At 40.3% G+C, this 17,500-nt stretch overlaps 1 protein-coding gene across 2 annotated transcripts in view; it reads right to left on the bottom strand.

Moving 5' to 3' along the window:
* LOC137984258 (alpha-1,6-mannosylglycoprotein 6-beta-N-acetylglucosaminyltransferase A-like) overlaps positions 1 to 17,500 on the bottom strand; it is a 35,651-nt gene that overhangs the window by 1,623 nt on the left and 16,528 nt on the right. The window contains exons 13-24 of one of the 2 annotated variants that reach the window (XR_011119096.1): positions 17,256 to 17,395; positions 15,535 to 15,659; positions 15,143 to 15,214; positions 10,196 to 10,291; positions 8,703 to 8,786; positions 6,554 to 6,616; positions 6,143 to 6,259; positions 5,611 to 5,685; positions 4,663 to 4,759; positions 3,043 to 3,100; positions 845 to 2,913; positions 1 to 701 (exon numbers count right to left, since the gene is read on the bottom strand). The exon at positions 1 to 701 is cut by the window's left edge and continues 1,623 nt beyond it. Coding sequence is in view for 1 of the 2 variants with exons in the window: in XM_068831372.1 (XP_068687473.1) it covers positions 2,712 to 2,913; positions 3,043 to 3,100; positions 4,663 to 4,759; positions 5,611 to 5,685; positions 6,143 to 6,259; positions 6,554 to 6,616; positions 8,703 to 8,786; positions 10,196 to 10,291; positions 15,143 to 15,214; positions 15,535 to 15,659; positions 17,256 to 17,395 (1,129 nt within the window). In the remaining variant the exon portion in view is untranslated. Of the gene's footprint in view, positions 2,914 to 3,042; positions 3,101 to 4,662; positions 4,760 to 5,610; positions 5,686 to 6,142; positions 6,260 to 6,553; positions 6,617 to 8,702; positions 8,787 to 10,195; positions 10,292 to 15,142; positions 15,215 to 15,534; positions 15,660 to 17,255; positions 17,396 to 17,500 lie in introns of both variants that reach the window. The other variant, XM_068831372.1, reaches the window with a different exon arrangement.

Here is a 17,500-nt window from a genome sequence, read left to right as displayed (position 1 = left end):
TTGAGCAATTATTGGATGTTTTATTTGGTACCATAACATTTCTGTTACGTGAAACAGTTTTTTAGGGTTAATTCTTCTCATAAGACATTTCCTCCATATTATTGAAATGGTTTGAGCCACCTTCAGTGATTATTGTAAATTGCTTTTATCCATAGATTTCTTTGTCATAATTGTAAATAAGTAGCTCCCGTTAGTAATGTTTTTCTGCATTCACGGCTCATTGGAAGACGATTGTACTTGCAATGAATGTGATACCGTGGTAATATAAAAATATCGTCATGATGTTCAAGGGTGTTCCCTATTCTTATAAGGCATGCGCCGTTGCTTCTCGCATACACTACTGCAACGTTTCGGTAAACCGTAATCATTGCTTTAGGGAAGTGCTTTTCAAAATATTGGCTTTAGTTGTAAGTTGATTTGATTCCTGGACAGTTTCCCCAATAGGCTATTTTACCGTTTAAAAAATTAGGATTGTACACGCACTCTCATTGGTCAACAACTGTTTAGATGAGAGTATGGAACACGGCTGTGACATCACACGAATTTTGATTAGTTATGTCGTCAGACGGACGCTTTGATTGGCTGGTAGGAAATATGAGCATGTCTCAAGAAAAAAAACAGCATTTTCCTTCATTTGTCGAATTATCTTTGAGAAATATTTTATAAAAACAATAGAGGACTTTTTTCCGTGTTTCCATAACCTCATCTAAACACTCGGGGAAGTTGGGAGAATTCTCGGCAGTTAAGCAAACCTTCGACTGCTTCTCGGGTTTGCATGACTGTCTCGAATTCTCCCAACTCCCTCCCCTGCTTAGATGAGGCTATGGAAACACGGAAGTATAACCTATGAATGGCTGCGAGGCCGCCGGTAACCTTGTATTGATACAGCCCCCATTGTTTTTATCGTGTACATTGGGTTGTTGTAATTCTAATTAGTCCGTATTAACATTACAAAAGCACGAAGGTTTGTATCAAAACAGGGTCACCGGCAGCCTCGCTTCCATTCTTAGGTCAGGTAACTTAGCTACAACTGTAAAATGGTTTATTGGTGCCACAGCGCTGATACACTTGACACTTGAATAAAATTCAATAATATTTGTAATAGGATTAGTAGGTGCTTCTGTTTTGATAGTTGTATATTATGAGAAAACCGATTGTTCCGGTAAAAAAAAGGATTAATTTCAAAGCATTACCATAAAAAAGGAAACCTAACAATTAGTTCCCTTTCCCGATTACACCGACACAACCAAAAACGAAAAAACCGGTTTTCTCATGAGTGATAGCAATATTTTTAAAGTAACGTTTGTTTCCTTCAAAGCGCGTTAACGGACACTAACTTTGGTTGGAAAATCCCCATCGAAAGTTGACTTATCCAAATGGTACGTACGACTGGACGAAATACACTTTTTCTAAAAACGCTTCACAAGTCATAAATTTATATCAGAAGCTCATGACATTGAAGCATTTAATTTTGTTCAGATCTGCATGGGGATATTTTTAGTTTAAAAATTACTTTATTTGGATGTAACGTAGCTCGTGCATTTTCCCGCACGTGCAGCTTCGATCTTATTTTTGTCCATATTTGGGCATAAAATCCCCAGCTTTGTTCCAAGGAAAAGAGTTACAACTTACGCGCTTCAAAGTCACGTGCTTCTGTTTATATCCCTCTTACTAACACCGTTTTATCCGAATATTAATAAAGTTAACGTAAGAAAAGACTAGCATAAGGTTTAAAACACAAAAACTCGCTGTCTACGAGCGGATGACGAGTTTCCCGCTTGCGTGACTGCGTAATGGGAGCTAAGCATACGCAGGGTGCGCGCGATAGTGAAGTCGTCCTCGAATCTAAAGCTCTGCAATCTAATAATAAAGAACAACGAAAAAGCGATTCGACAAAGTGGGGTACCGGCTGTTGCCTCCATGTCATGAGCTCCTGGTGAAATATCATTTACCTTACGTTTCCTTTTAACGTCGAATGCTGGAACGGACCGGAAATTTGTTACCAATACTATCAACCAGGACATTTATATAAATTGGTCTTGTGTGTTGCAGTATAAATACAAGCCCGTCACAGTTAAATTACATGTATTTTAACGTCCAACATGGACGACAACCCACCAATGTGCGTTTGTGAATAACAAATATCAACAATTGGCCTATCCAGCTTGTACGTTTTGTTTTTCCATTTCAGATCACGTCGTCTATGCACGCGTATGTAGTAATGTTTTGAGAAACAAAAAGAAAATTCCCTTGAAAACATCACGCGGTCTGAAATGGGAAAACAAAACGTACAAGCTGAAGAGGTCAACTGGTCCAAAGCTAAATAGTGAAAAGAAAAAAAATACGTAGACACGAACGAGAGATGAAGATCTCAGTGGGCGAATCCTGAAGTGACATACAAAAATTTCCTATTAGGTGTTGAAATAAATTCTTCGAACACTCTAGTTGTTTATTGCCCATAGGTCCTATTTGGCGAAAAACAAAAACGCGCTTCTTATGCGTTTAGATTTGCTTCTTTAATTGTCAAAATCCTATGTGATTGGCCAACGCAACTTCTTTGGTTATGTTCGGAAACCGCTCTAAATCCAAATAGGGGTTTTCATGCAAACGGACATAGTACGAATTTAATGAGAAGGAGAGTTGAAATGTGAAGTGGCTGACCTATCTAACCTTCTAGACGTAAGCCCAGACTAATTACATTTACCCAGGTGTCAGCATCCTTCACACAAGGCCACCTGTCCCTTCTTGAATTTTCTACACGGGCATAATCTCATGGTGCTTGGACTCGTTCCCGTGCAGCTGAAGAGCAAAGCCTGGGTCTGGACAATGCAGGCCGGCGGATCCTGTCGGAAGCCCGGGGCGACGAGAGATGGTACTCCCTCAAGACTAGTTGTGTTGCATGGGAAACCATTCCTGTCAGGAATGAAAGACATGTCACGCAAGTGGTCATGCAATTAATCGCGTCAAGCCAAAGACAAAAAAATTCTTCTTAGGAAGAAATGAATGAAGCAAAAAGTTGTGCAAAACAAGTAGATAACTTACTCTGTTAGTGAGGTGCGCGTATTAATTTTACGGAAATATTCTGGCTCACACACCATGCCTGACAGACAAAAATAAAACAGAAAATGTCATTTGTAAGTAGTAACATAGGAACAAGTTCGTTTTTACAAATACATAAATGGGCCTGTGGGAAGGATAAGATACAAGTTGTACAAGTTGCCACAGGGCGAATGAGGACAACTGAAAAATCAGAGTCCTAGTCAGTAATCGAACCTTCGACCTTTCGTAACACCGGTCGGATGCTCAACCACCTTTCCACCAATCATGGATTTGTAAAATTGAGGCGCTTGGTTTTGCATGGTCATTATCCCAACAACGACCCAGACAAACGACCTAACTCCCTTGAAGTTCTCGTAGCTCAATGGTTGTGTTTGGTCACCAAACAATGTTTGATGGTGTTTGGTCGCCAAACTTTTCCCGTTTGGACAGGGCTTAAGTTGTATCAAGAGAGTATGAAGGTACCTTCATACTCTCTTGGTTGTATCGGCTCCTTATTTAATATTCTTGAGAACAACTGTAGAGAAATTAAATCGGTGTATTAGCGTAGAAGAGAAGAAAGTAAAGTTAAACAAATCGCATTTCAACGTTCTCGTGGCAACGTGGTGGGTTGCGTAAGGTTTGCATCTGACGTCACGGCAGCCATGTTTGTGTACAGAACAATGCAGTAAATGTCTTTTAGGAATTTGACTCTATTATTATGCAAACTATGTGGGGCCATTTTTGCTGCCGCGGTGAGTGGGCCTGAAGCGAACGAACGAGGCAGGTCTAATCGGCAGAAGAACACATTTTGCTTCGAAACGCATGGGATTGCGGTCAAAGGCACAAGGAATTGTGGTAATGCGCGTGAATACAGCCTGCATTCCACTGTCACGCAACAAAAAAGTGAATTCGAAATCGTTCAATGACAAAGGCCAAGGGCTTGAAATGTTGTAGGAAACAAATCTTATAGCCACCTCTCCAATGCTCAGGTCGGTGCGGTACATCGTTTCTGAGTTATTTTTCGAAGCGTTTCACGCAACTTTAAAGAGTGTTTTCACATGACGTAATCAAATTCTAAAATCAAAGCTGTGAGGCTTTCTGAATTTTTTATCGATACAAGGTAAAAAAATTACTTTGAAGTAAAGCTTTTCACCAGTTTTAGGCCCCGCAGCGTTTTTCGTTTTGAGAATACAGCATTTTTAATTTTCGAATTTTTGCCTTGCGTGACAGTTTCGCCTTGTGATTTTTGGCAAATCTCTAGAATACATTCTTATGCTCATTTAGTAAAGCTCTGTTGAGTGACATGTTTGCAAATAACTCAGAAATGATGCACCAAACAGACTTGACACTTGGAGGAGTTATCTATGTATCAGTCAATCTCCCTTCAATTCCACGCACGAACCGTCGTTAAATTACCGCAAGCATAAATGAACATCTTCCTTCCCCTCGGCAGCATTTCTACCATTTAGGTAAACTAGTCTATTGCTTTGTACACCAACATGGCGGTCTCATCACGTGGATACAAATCAACAATATGCAGCTATTAAAAAAGAAAGAAATAAAAAAATTGCCTTACAACCTAGCCCTGAATTTTGGTTTTATTTCCTCTATCAACTGACATACCTTTTGAAAGGCAAACTTCTTTGCACGATCTTCCCACCTCGCCCTGCACTGGCACCAGTGCTTTTAATGGAGGCCATGGACTGTGGTGGCAAATATCCTGCAAACAAAACCAACCTATAATTGGCACTGTTATGTTGGTTGTCCACTAAGTTTCACAGCATCAAAACGCTCTTTGAAAAGAGTGTAATGGCTGCCCGTACTTTAGAACGCTGACCGAAAGAATCACGAAGTATGGGACGAGACAGACCCTCACCCGAAGCAAGGTTTATCTCGTCACTTTCGTTTTGGTTTTATTTTTACATCTGCCTATACACCCTTTTATTAAGTCTACTATATGCCGTTTTCCGCTAATGACGTCGAACTCTTGCTTTCAAATTTTATTTAGAAATGTACAAAGGCCTAAAACTTTTCCGATTTCTTTTCTTGTTTGAAGCCTTTGTACATTTCTGAATAAATTTTAAAAGCATGAGCTTGACGTCACCTAAAACTTTTCCGATTTCTTTTCTTGTTTTAAGCCTTTGTACATTTCTGAATAAATTTTAAAAGCATGAGCTTGACGTCATTAGCGGAAAACGGCGTATATTAGACTTATTAAAAGGGTGTATACCGCTGCTATTTTCCCGCGATGTGTGTTATGACACGCATTTTGACATTTGGCTAATCACAGGGAAGTCACGTGCTTTAAGTTAGTCGCTACTTTAGAAAACCACAGCGTACGCCCTGCAAATAAGGAAATAGGCCAATTCCGAGTTCATGTCTGCCTCATCTTCCAAGCGAGTCCAAGTGCAAAGTTTTTGTGATGGTAATTAGTTCTACTAAACATATGAATGAAAACTAATTTTCAAGACCGGCGGAAATAAACAAAACAAAGCAAAAGAGACGGGTAAAACATGGCACATAGAGCAACCACTAAAAAGTAATCATTACAATTTCGATAACTAGTCTCACCTGATTTTGAACCAGTGCATTTACTCTTTCTAACATTCCTTCGTGTGTAAATTCAAGTGGGAGATATGGATCCACCTGAAAACAAAAAAGTGTGTACTCTTGGCATCATTTTGAAACAAATTTCAAGGCAAATGTTATTAAAACTCTAAAACAGGAAATGTTCTTGTAGAATGTATTGATGATGTTCCGGTGAAAATTACTGTAACATATGAAATAGTAGAGCCATACTCTATTGATGAAATACAGTATTCATCCATTTAAGGAAAAATTCACTGGTTTATTTGTCAAATGGTAAATACTCGTTTCGTCGATCAACTTCCTTTGAGAAATTTCCTGTTATAACATGAGCAAAATTCCAACCAGTTTTTGTTTTTAAATGAAAGCCCAACTTCCCCCCCCCCCCCCCCCCCCCCTCTTAAAAAAAAGAACCCCTCGAAATCTGAGGTTTCCCTCAGGTCACATTTTTGCTTTTTGGAAACCATAGATCATCACTCGCTATTTGTAATGTGATCGATGCTGAAGAAAACTGTACCTCTTTAAGCATGATTTCTTTCATAGCTTCCTCCACTTCTGATAAAACATTGATGTCGATGGTGTATACGTGCGGTGAGCCAATAAACACCTCGCAGTAAGGATGCTGAGACGTGACCTGTGAAGTAAAGGATTGCGTTACGACTTAGCACTCTGATGTGACAACTGTGTTATTGTCACACCAATACCCTCATTCTCAGCGGCCAATATTTTTTTAGCCGTAACAAAACAGGATGTTTCAAGACGAATAGAGCTCATGAGTTCATAATCGCCATTGCTCTGTGAAGGGGAAAAGCATAACCGCCGTGTCCGAGACGTCAAGTGAAAACGGAGAATTGGCCCCTCCCCATGGAAATGATCCCAAGAGAAATGGCCCCTCCCCAGTAAGGGCATTTCAGGGACTTCAGCTTACCTCTCTGAGCGTTGGCTTGTTTTTGAAAAATTGTGTGTTAAGTCGGTTCCTTGGTGGATTAAACTAGAAGACAACAAATTAACAAACAAAAATAAGTTGATTCATTACAAAATCATAAATGATGTCTCTCCAACACACTGCCCATAACACTCCAAGTTCACAGATCATCTTTATTAGACTATTTGTGCAATTACGAATTGTCATGAAAATCCTCTGCAAACGTTAAGGTGAATATTCTCCCAGAATGCATTGCAACTTTCGTGAAACAAAATTACCGAAAACATGTGATTAATCAAATCACGTGTCGTTATAGTGTCTAAAAAAGAAGTACATGACCGCGATGACTTTTGGGAGAATGTAAGGTAGGTAGGTAAAGTCTGCTACGAGCCTAGAAGGCACATCAGGCCGGTGCTTATGTCCGGTTTCTATGGCATGAAGCAACTAGGAATATTTCTACTCCCCCCTGAATGGGATGCCAGTCCATCGCAGGGTTACCCCCAGCATTAGATTCGCCGGTACCCATTTATACACCTGGGTTAAGAGAGGCACCGTGAGAGTAAAGTGCCTTAATTAATCAAACACCCATCGTTATATTAAAAAGTATCTCAAAACAAAATATCCCAACCATGGTAAGTTGAGGGAGTCTGGTGAGGAAATTCGGCGAACAAAGAAATTTCTTTGTTTGCGATTTTGTACTCCCAGCACCTAACATTTCAAGATGGCGTCCTCGTAAAACGGTGTGTGTTCGATCGATGCGAAAGTTTCAAAGATTAGTTACTGATTGTGCCCAAGACCGTTTTCAGACTACTCCTCGGAGTCTGAAAAATTCGGGTGTGAAACCGCAAGGACAGAGAAAAACTCACACCTGGGAAGTGAGTTTTTCTCTGTCCTTGTGTGGGTCCATTTCCATTAGTAGGGCTAAAGCTCACATGGTTCATATAGGGTAGAAAACTAGCACTTCACATTACACTCTAATCAGTTAAGCCTGTTCAAATATAAGTGCTACACGGTCAACGTTTGGTAATCCTTTCTTGTACTTGTACATGTTCATTGCCGTGACTTTTAACACCTTCAGTTCCCACGGCCTGCTTCCCGTCTGACCATGTAGCTCAGTCGGTAGAGCAGCGGTGATCTAACCCGACGGCCGTGGGTTCATTTCGCACCCTAGTCAGAGTTTTTCTCTGTCCTTGTGTGGGTCCATTTCCATTAGTAGGGCTAACGCTCACATGGTTCATATGGGGTAGAAAACTAGCACTTCATATTACACTCTAATCAGTTAAGTCTATCTAAAGTTTCAGGTACGAGAAGCGGAATAAAAAACAGAGCAGGTTCCAATCTTCCATGCGCCTTTGACCACAATCCCTTGCGTTTCCAAGAAAAAGTGTTCTTCTCCCGATTAGAGAGTGGCCTCGTTCGCTCGCTTCAGGCTCACTCACTGCGGCAGTAACAAGACATTGCAAGTATAGATTAAGTAAAAAGAATGCACTATAAGGCATCAGGGTGACCCAGCAGAAGGAAAGGTAAAAAGTTAACATTTAAACTCCGAAATCGATTGTAGAGTTTTTGCCTCTTGGGGAAGATTGTTCCACAGCATTGCACCACTATACTTGAAACTACGCTTAAGAAAATTAGTCTTTGGATCGGCAAGCCTTTGTTGCTTTTCTAGCCTAGGGAGCTTAAAGTGCCCCTAACCCCAAAATGGTTTTTTCGCTAAAATGAATCTTTGCACCTGTTCGAAACGCATTGCGGCAATTTTTTCCTTTTTGTAACGAATTCTGCCATTTTATAGGCTTGGAAAGTGGCGAAAATCCGAGCATCTTTTGTTCACGACCGAGTCAGAAGGGGAGTGGGTCTATTCCTGATGTGACATCACAATCTACTTTGCATACATTTTTACAAAGAGTTAATGCAATGTAAATCAGTTTGTGACGTCACATCAGGAATAGACCCACTTCCCTTCTGACTCGGTCATGAACAAAAGATGCCTGGATTTTCGCAACTTTCGAAGCCTATAAAATGGCAGAATTTGTTAGAAAAAGGAAAAAATTGCCGCAATGCGTTTCGAACAGGTGCAAAGATTCATTTTAGCGAAAAAAACATTTTGGGGTTAGGGGCACTTTAAGAGACAAATTGCACTTAGCCTTCTTACTTTAGGGTTGATGAAAAAGCAACCATTGGCGATGGCTTCCAGAGGAGCGGGGCCTTCATAAGGAAAACCAAGTCCGACGAAAACCTGAAATAAGAGAAAAGCAAAGATGTTAAGTTTATTAAAAAGTAAATTGGTTAAACGCTGTAGAATTAAATGAAGACGCTCCACAAAAAGGGAAACAGAGAGGACTGGAACTGAAAAGAGGAGAAAAAGGAAGCTGCCATCGTTCGGTAGCAATAATACACAGGGAAACCACGATTACGCTTGTTTAACAAGGCCGACCGGTTCCAGTCCTAGACAATTTGCGATACTAACCATATTTGCTTTTATTAAACTCATCAACAATTCATAAACAGGCAAAAATTAACGATAAAAACCGACGTTTCGGTGTCTTCATGACGCCATTGTCAAAAAGAAATAAAAATTACAAAGTTTGCGGCAAGGTGTAACAAGAAATTAGCATACAGTGTTTGAAGCTAATTATATAAACACCTTTGCGCGAATTGAATCGCTTTGGACGTTCAGAGTGGGTTTTAGGTCTCTGATGAAAAGCATTTCATTCACCAAACAATCGAACTTATTCCTACACTTTTTCAGAATGCTAAAACGCCTCAGTAGGTCTTTCGGGACTTCGCCTTTAAGATCTTGGTCAATTTTGCTGCTAACGAATACTGGCTGGACAGTTGTCCGCACCTTTATGCTGAGATTCTTGAGCTCTTTCTTAACATAATTTGCCGATTCCTGGTCTTTAAACGGTATGACCACACCTTGCAGCAAACTTTGTAATTTTTATTTCTCCTTGACAATGGTGTCATGAAGACACCGAAACGTCGGTTTTTATCGTTAATTTTTGCCTGTCTTTGCATTAACAATTCATAACAATCTGTAATCTGTAAAACCGATACAAATATTATCCTCCGATTTTCTTCGTTAAAATGCCTTGTACTTCCAAAATTACCAGTGCACCTGAATACGGTTTAAATAACAATATTATTTCACGAACACAAAATTGGCACTAAGCAATCTTATATCCAGCAATTAAACTCTGAACTGTTTTAGTTTTACAAACGACCGGAAATTTTACAGCGCAATCAGTTTCCATGCAAGGTCATAAGCTATACGAGCTGGTAACCAAGATTGAGTCAGCCAATTAAAATGCTGGAACCGCAATATCCGAGATTAGACTTTTAAAGATGATGATAATAATAATAATAATAATAATAATAATAATAATAATAATAATAATAATAATAATAATAATAATAACGACGACGACGACGACGACGAAATGATAATAATAATAAGAAGAAGAAGAACTTGAAGAAGTCATACAATCTTATTGCATCACATTTTCAAATCTTTGGTTTCGTTTTCTTGAACTTGTAAATGTGAAAGAACACTGCCATCCATATTTTATCTACGACTATCCTCTGCATCAAATTCAGAGATTCAGGCCGTTTGTCAAAGTGCTCCACTACAACGTCCACTCTTACCATGGATTCATTTAAAAGCTTCTGAACTTCAGCTTGACTAACCACTCCATGATTGACCACAAAGTTTGGTAAATGCCTCGCAATTTCAGACGCATCCTGAAGGAAAATTTAACAACTCAAGTTGCATTTTTACAGGCGTAGAACTCAATAAACCTCTTGATCACATCAAAACATGTAAGCCATCTAATGGTTAGAGATCGATGTGAGTGATCTAACAACGGCAATTAAACCCAATCGCTGGCTAAACAATGAACTTAAGGGAAATTTGAAAATAATACAGGAGGGGTAGCCACGTGCAGTACGAAGAACTTCGACTTCGTACTACAGCCAAAATGTGGGTTTAATGAGGTTAAACGAAGTTTAACCAAGTAAACAACTAGGAGCGACTGCAGCCTGTTGGTCAGTGGTTTTACTATATTTGCGCATGTGTGGAATACCTCGTGCTTTGGGCTGTATCGCTTATTTATCAGTGTGGCGGGAAGCAGGAGCATTGTGTGTGGAGCGTTTAGCGGTTTTTGTTCCCTATATATACAGTCGTCATTCCATAGATGTGTTCAAAACTGCTTCCCTGTTAGTCAGGATTCTTTTTGGGTCCAGTTACGGGTTTGTTTTGGGGGAAACGCAACTTCGGGCGAGCTTGCGATCGAGTTGGGATAGCCGCCATGTTGGATTCTTGTAGCTTTATTTTTGGCAACATCAGTTCACGCAGCTTCAGTAGGCGTTTTCTACCATCGAGATCTTATGCAGGGCCCCGCTTCTTATTGCATAACGCCATTCACGACCACACGGGATTTGCTTGGGCGCTACGGTCGTACATCACGGCGTGACCTTTGGCCATCGCCGCCGGATCCCCGTACAAGAATCACCTGGCGGGAAGCTTGCATTCGACCAATCTTGGACAGCGTATCCTTTGCACAGTTTCATATGGGACAGGGCATTTCATGCATTTGAACTTAAGAGCTAGCTAGCTCAGTTGTTAGGTGGCATAGCGTCACCTTTAGCGTCTCGCTCGTATTCTGTCAGGCTTTTAGCGTTATGGCCGCGTCATAGGCTCTCTGATCATGATGCTTGGTTGTAGTTTGTTTTCTAGTTTTGCTTTGGGCCATGAACTCGACTATAAGCATCTGTTATTTAGCTGGGCCACACGTACAATGTACACTTGTCTGGTAATATTATTGATACTACTATTACTATCATCTAGAGGCTTAGGCCGTTGTATCTGAAGTGACGTGCATTGGAGTTTGTTTTAGTTTATGTATCGGCGTGTCGTTAGCGTTTATTTTCTCTTTTCATTTGCTAGCATGTTGCGTGGACTTGTTTTTTTTTTCAGTTTTATGTAATTATGTAGTTTAATATATTACTTAGTTTACGTGGAGCAAGCGTCATCCTTCTGTGCATTGTTGTTTAGCGTTGTTTAACGCACCGCAAGCATCTATTATTTAGCTGGGCCACACGTTCAGCGTACACTTGTCTGGTAATATTATTGATACTGCTATTACTATCATCAAGAGGCTTAGGCCGTTGTATCTTAAGTGACGTGCATTGGAGTTTGTTTTATTTTATGTATCGGCGTGGCGTTAGCGTTTATTTTCTCTTTTCATTTGCTAGCATGTTGCGTGCACTTGTTTTGTACATTTTTATGTAATTATGTAGTTTAATATAATTACTTAGTTTACGAGGTGCAAGCATCGTACTTCTGTGCATTGTTGTTTAGTGTTGCGTTCCACCTTAGAGTTGCATTGCGTTGTATTCTCAACGTTGTTAGCGTTGCGTTGTGTCTTACCGTTGCATTGCGGTGTATTCTCAGCGTTGTTTAGCGTCGCATTGCATGGCGTTATATTCTTACGTTGTTTAGCGGTGGCCTTGCGTCTTAGCGTTGCATTGCGTTGTATTCTCAGCGTTGTTTACGTTGCATTGCATGGCGTTGTAGTCTCAGCGTTGTTTTGCGTTGCATTGCATTGCAGTGTATTCTCAGCGTTGATTTTTAGCGCTGTATTGCGTGGCGTTATATTCCTTTTTTTTTTTTGTATTGCGTGGCGTTATATTCTCTTTTTTTTTTGTATTGCGTGGCGTTATAATCTTTTTTTTTTTGTATTGCGTGGCGTTATATCCTTTTTTTTTTGTATTGCGTGGCGTTATAGTCTTGCGTTGTTTAGGGTTGCGTTGCCTTGTTTTCTTTGTGCGGTTAGCACATTGCAGTGGTCGAGGCTGTTAGCAGGGACATGAGCAGTTCTTTGGTTGTTGGGTGCCGTCGGATGTGGGCGATTCGGGGCTCTTGCTTAGGGGCCATCAGCCCCTCTCTCCGAGCCTTCTAGGCTCGGAGGTCCTCCGGCTTGGCGTGGGGGCTCATGGCTGGGTTGTCAGGTTTGCCAGCCATCGGTGCAGTCTCCATCTTGGAGCTGGCTGCCAATAGTGGAAGCGCCAGGATGTTTCGGGCACCCAACCTCCAAAGAGCGACGATGTTGTTTATTGATGGTTTTCAACTGACGTCACGGCGGCCATGTTGGGTGACAAGAACGATAATAGGGAGCTTACGCAACGACAACGTCGACGGCAACGAGAACGTCACGATTTTGCGTATTTAGTGGGCAAAAACAATAGCTTTGCACGCCTTGCACGTGCGTTTTTCATTTTTGTCCATTTCTTTGCCGTCGTCAGCAAAACAAGAACGTGAAATAGCCAAGTTTTTGGTTTTATGAGGAACGTCAGCACTTGAGGATAAATTTTCATTTTCTCTCCTAAAATGGAGTGCCGTTCCGACTGGTGTCATCTTTGAGGAATTACCACACCCTTGTCATATTAAAAACGTTGAAATAGTCACCAAGCGATTAAAATAACGCAAATTTATATTTTGAGATGACGTTCTCGTTGCCGTCGCCGTTGTCGATAGGGAGCTTACGAAACGACGACGCCGACGGCAACGACGACGCTACAAAACAATAGCTTTATTGAGGAAAAACAATGGCCCTGCACGCTCTGCATGTGCGTTTTACATTTTGGTACATTTCTTTGCCGTCATCTCCTAAATGACGACGTGAAATGACCAAATTCAAGGTTCTGTGGAGGACGTTAGCACATGACGATGAATTTTCAGTTCTCTCTCTACGCTTCCAACCGAGTCATACCAGTTTAATTCCTCGACAGTTACTACACATTTTTAACGCGAAACGCCATGAAATAGTTTCGTAGTGATATGAATAACGCGAACTTGTATTTTTAAATAAAGTCCTCGTAGCCGTCGTCGTCGTCGTTTCGTAAGCTCCCTGATGTCTCTCCGTTGGGAACTAAACTTATTATTATGCAAATTCTGCGAAAATAAATTGTATTGTATTTGCCATTCAACATGGCCGCCGTGTCACGTGGGTGTACACCAAGAATTGGGTTTTTTCTGCAGGTACCGGCCGGTAAAGTATTGTGTTTTTGGTCACTTGGGATTAGTCTTTATTTGGAGTTGCTTTATTTTCTGTCTTTTGTTTCTTTTGTTTTACAATTTCTGCTCCGGTACCTGCGGGAGCTGCCCAAGAATTTGCCGGTAAATTACCAACTACAAGTCGCTAACCTTTATTAATATTCAAATGCCACATAAAGAAACAACGGGTTTAACGAAAGGCAACAACAACTGCAAAAACGAGTCAGAAGTGTTCTCGGCAGAAATTAAAAACAATGCAAGTCACGTCTGAGCAGCGCCCTTGGCTTGGGAGAGGGGAAAGAAGACATCAATGCAATCGCACCAGACAAGGAAATTTCTGAATTTTGATACAGCGAAGTATAAACATTAAATATACGCTACCGAAATTGTGGGCATTCAATGGCGAATGAAAGTAATTTCGCGATTGGATTGGATTTGATTTGCATTGCTTCGATTTTTCGATTAGCTTAAATTTATCTTGCGCCACATTACAACCCAAATTACAACCCAAACTTTATCTTGCGCCACAGAACAACCCAAATTACAACCCAAAATTTATCTTGAACCACATTACAACCCAATCACAGATGATCAGAGATGAAAGCAAAACCCATCTTGACTTGTTCGCAGGTGCGATTCGATTCCCGCCGCTTAATGCCGCTTACATGCCTCTCGAAATATCATTAACTCATTTGAGAATCTGTGTCCCGAATACAAGAATAGCCGATTTCCGAGTTGCTACATGCCTCAGTTTCAAAGCGAGTCCTGGTGCACAACCATTCAAACTTCCGCAGATCAAACTCATTTCCCTTACAATAGTTGACCACCAAGAATGGCCCATTCAGTTGTCTTTTGGTTTTATGCACATTTGAAAAATACTACATGATCATCTAATTCAATAATTTCAATAATTTCGTTGAAATCTTTATATTTAAAAACATAAAGGGCATAATTCTTTATAGCTGGGTCTCCATGAATAACACAAATTCTTAGCATTCTGAATCCTTTTCATACATAAGTTCTCTCTTTCACTCTCAAGATCTGGATGACAATTCTCCTTACTGACTGCCATACATTAGTCTTCAGGTCAGTTATGAGAACTTGATGATATATCAGACAAAAAGAACCATAGTTAATCTAGGGACTGGTTATGAAACCCTGGGAATTTCAAAAGCAGGAACAATGCAGTCGCGATCAGATGTTGAACCGACCGTGACCCTGCACAATCTTTTGTTTTTGGTTCGTAAGTTAATTTCGAATAAATTAGTCGAAGCTTTTGATTGGTTATCCTGCCGAAAAAAGGTGTTGTCGTTTGTCGGGTTTTGTGCAGGGTCAAGGCCAAATAAGCGAACAAAAACATGAAATATATTTGTCGAGTTTCATAACCAGCCTACATCTATTAACTATGAAAGAACCTAGGTGATAAATTTCATTATTCTAGTCACCAGTCTGCGTAACACTGAGAGTATTGAGCTCGTGTCAATCACTCTTGGGAGTCACAGGGATTGTATATTACGAGTAAGGAGCTAAAGACTTACCCCACCACCAACAGTAGCGTGGACTTCAACATACTTGTTAATCACTTCAAGAAAACCTTTATTTTGCAATTTCTGTAAATGAAAATCATAGAGTTAATTGCTAGACGAGAATTTCCCTTTTACATTTGTCTGTTCTCGTTCGACCAAAAATGCAAAACCACGCACACTGGATAACGGAGGACGTCGGCAACAAAGTGACAAAACGCTGGACTTGCTTGTGCTATTCAATCACTTCGTGAATATACCAACTTTCCTTTTTTACGAATAACGTACGTCCCAGTTAGCCATGTATATAAAACTGCCAAAAACGGTCCTTAAGTTTAGAGAGAGTAACAAACCAAAGACTTTCAATTGATCGTTCTACGTTGTTTTTTTTTGCGTTTTCCTCTCACCTCCCACATATTGACATGTTTTCCGTAAACCAAGGCTTTCGCTTTCCGTCTTGTCCTTTTAGTTGTTTTCAAGGGCGGAGCAGTGTTCACAACAAAACCAAGGAATGTGTTGTCCGGACTGTGAGCTACAAAATAAAAGACAAACGATAAAACAAAATGGCGGCCGTTTCTTCTGGATTCAAGTTAAAAGACAGATAACGCCGGTTCAAAACAAGTATATTCATCTACATCTAAATAATGGGCCATTTCCGAGTTCAAGTCTGCCTCCTCTTTAATGCGAGTCTAAGTGCGAAGTGTTTGTAATGGTAATTAGTTCTAATTTACATATGAATGAAAACTAATTTTCATAACAAAAACTTCGCACTTAGACTCGCTTTGAAGAGGAGGCAGACTTGAACTCGGAAATGGCCTATTATTCCAGCACTCGGCTTTTTGACTAACGGCTGTTTCTGCTTAGGTGGCCTCATACACCACAAGCCTTTTTAGACACATTACGCCAAGCCGGCCACTTCTGCTGGACTTTCTGGATAGAAGAGGTCAGCCACAACACCGGGGACTTCATCCCCTACTCTTCTCGAATAGTGTGTGGGTTCTTTAACGTCCCACAGGGAACTTATATGAACAAAGAAGATATTTGTCACACGGGGCCTCCAGTTTATAGTCCTGATCCGACAAGACTTGAAAGTCTAACCATTTGCAGATGAAATTACAAAGGCAGCACTTTCTCCTCAGTTGTTTGAAAGATCCTTTTGATCCGGCCGGGGATCGAACCTGCGTGACAGCCCGATGTTTAACCAACTGAGCCACCGATGCCCGGTGTGAATCTATTTCTGATACTCTTATTAAGAGTGGTTCCTCTTAAAGAGTGGTTCCACTTTTGAGTGTGTGAGTAAAATCTTCAAGTGTGACATTTCAAATGAAAGCTACTGAGCAGTGCTTTCCTATGGTGCTGTTCATTATGCAGTACAACGTGGTTCTAACTTTTGAGTTTGTGGATGAAATCCAGAAATGTGACCATTCAAATAAAAGCTAACGAGCAATACTTTCCTTCGGTTCTGTTTATTATGTTGTACAGGGTAGTTCTTAACTTCTCTAGGTATGTGGATGATATCCTTAAGAATGATCATTTAAATGAAAGCTACTGAACAGTATCTTCTTTCCTGTGGTGCTGTTTATCATGCTGTACAATGTGGTTTCGAGTCTGTGTGTGAAATCCAAACGTGTGCGAAATGAAACCAAAGCTACTGGGCTAGTACTTTCTTGTGATGCTATTTCTTATACTATTTTTCACTTTTAAATGTTTAAGGGGATTAGCCCTAAAGTATCTTAGCTCACGCTTTAATACGCGTGCTTCTGTTCATGGGAGAAACACTAGAAATAAGAACAAGTTAGACATCCCAGCGTTCAATACAGCTGCTGGTCAGCGTTCTTTTATATATCGAGCGGTGAAATGCTGGAACACGCTCCCTGAAGAAATTATTAAATGTGAAAGCTTACACAGTTTTAAATCTAAAGCTAACAGTCACTTTTATACAGTTTTTAAATGAATCAACTATATGTATCCTTATAGTTTCATATTATTGTACATACGTTTTAGATTTAGTTATTCACTAATTTTTGTAAATTATTGCGGAAGAACCCTTTCAAAACGGTGGTTGTAGGTCTGCGGATGAAATCATTAAAATGTGAAATCACTTTATTTTCCAATTTCAAATACTCACGGAACATCGTTTGATACTGTCGCAAATCGAGGTTGTATCTTCCAAATGCACCCATAGATCCCCCAGGGATATTTTCTTTGAACAAATTATAGTTGAACTGTGCCTCTGTTCCGAACGAGTCCACAATACGCAGCTTACACCTGCAGGAACAACAACAAAGAAGTCATTTCAAAACATTGCAGTATATCACAATAATAACAGCAACAATAATCATCTTGTTTTAATGCTAATAAGTTTTTTTAGCC

This window comes from Montipora foliosa, chromosome 14 (assembly GCF_036669935.1).
Source record: "Montipora foliosa isolate CH-2021 chromosome 14, ASM3666993v2, whole genome shotgun sequence".
Taxonomy (NCBI): domain Eukaryota; kingdom Metazoa; phylum Cnidaria; class Anthozoa; order Scleractinia; family Acroporidae; genus Montipora; species Montipora foliosa.
Note: the sequence above shows the minus strand (reverse complement) of the source record. Positions and strands in the feature narration are given on the sequence as shown.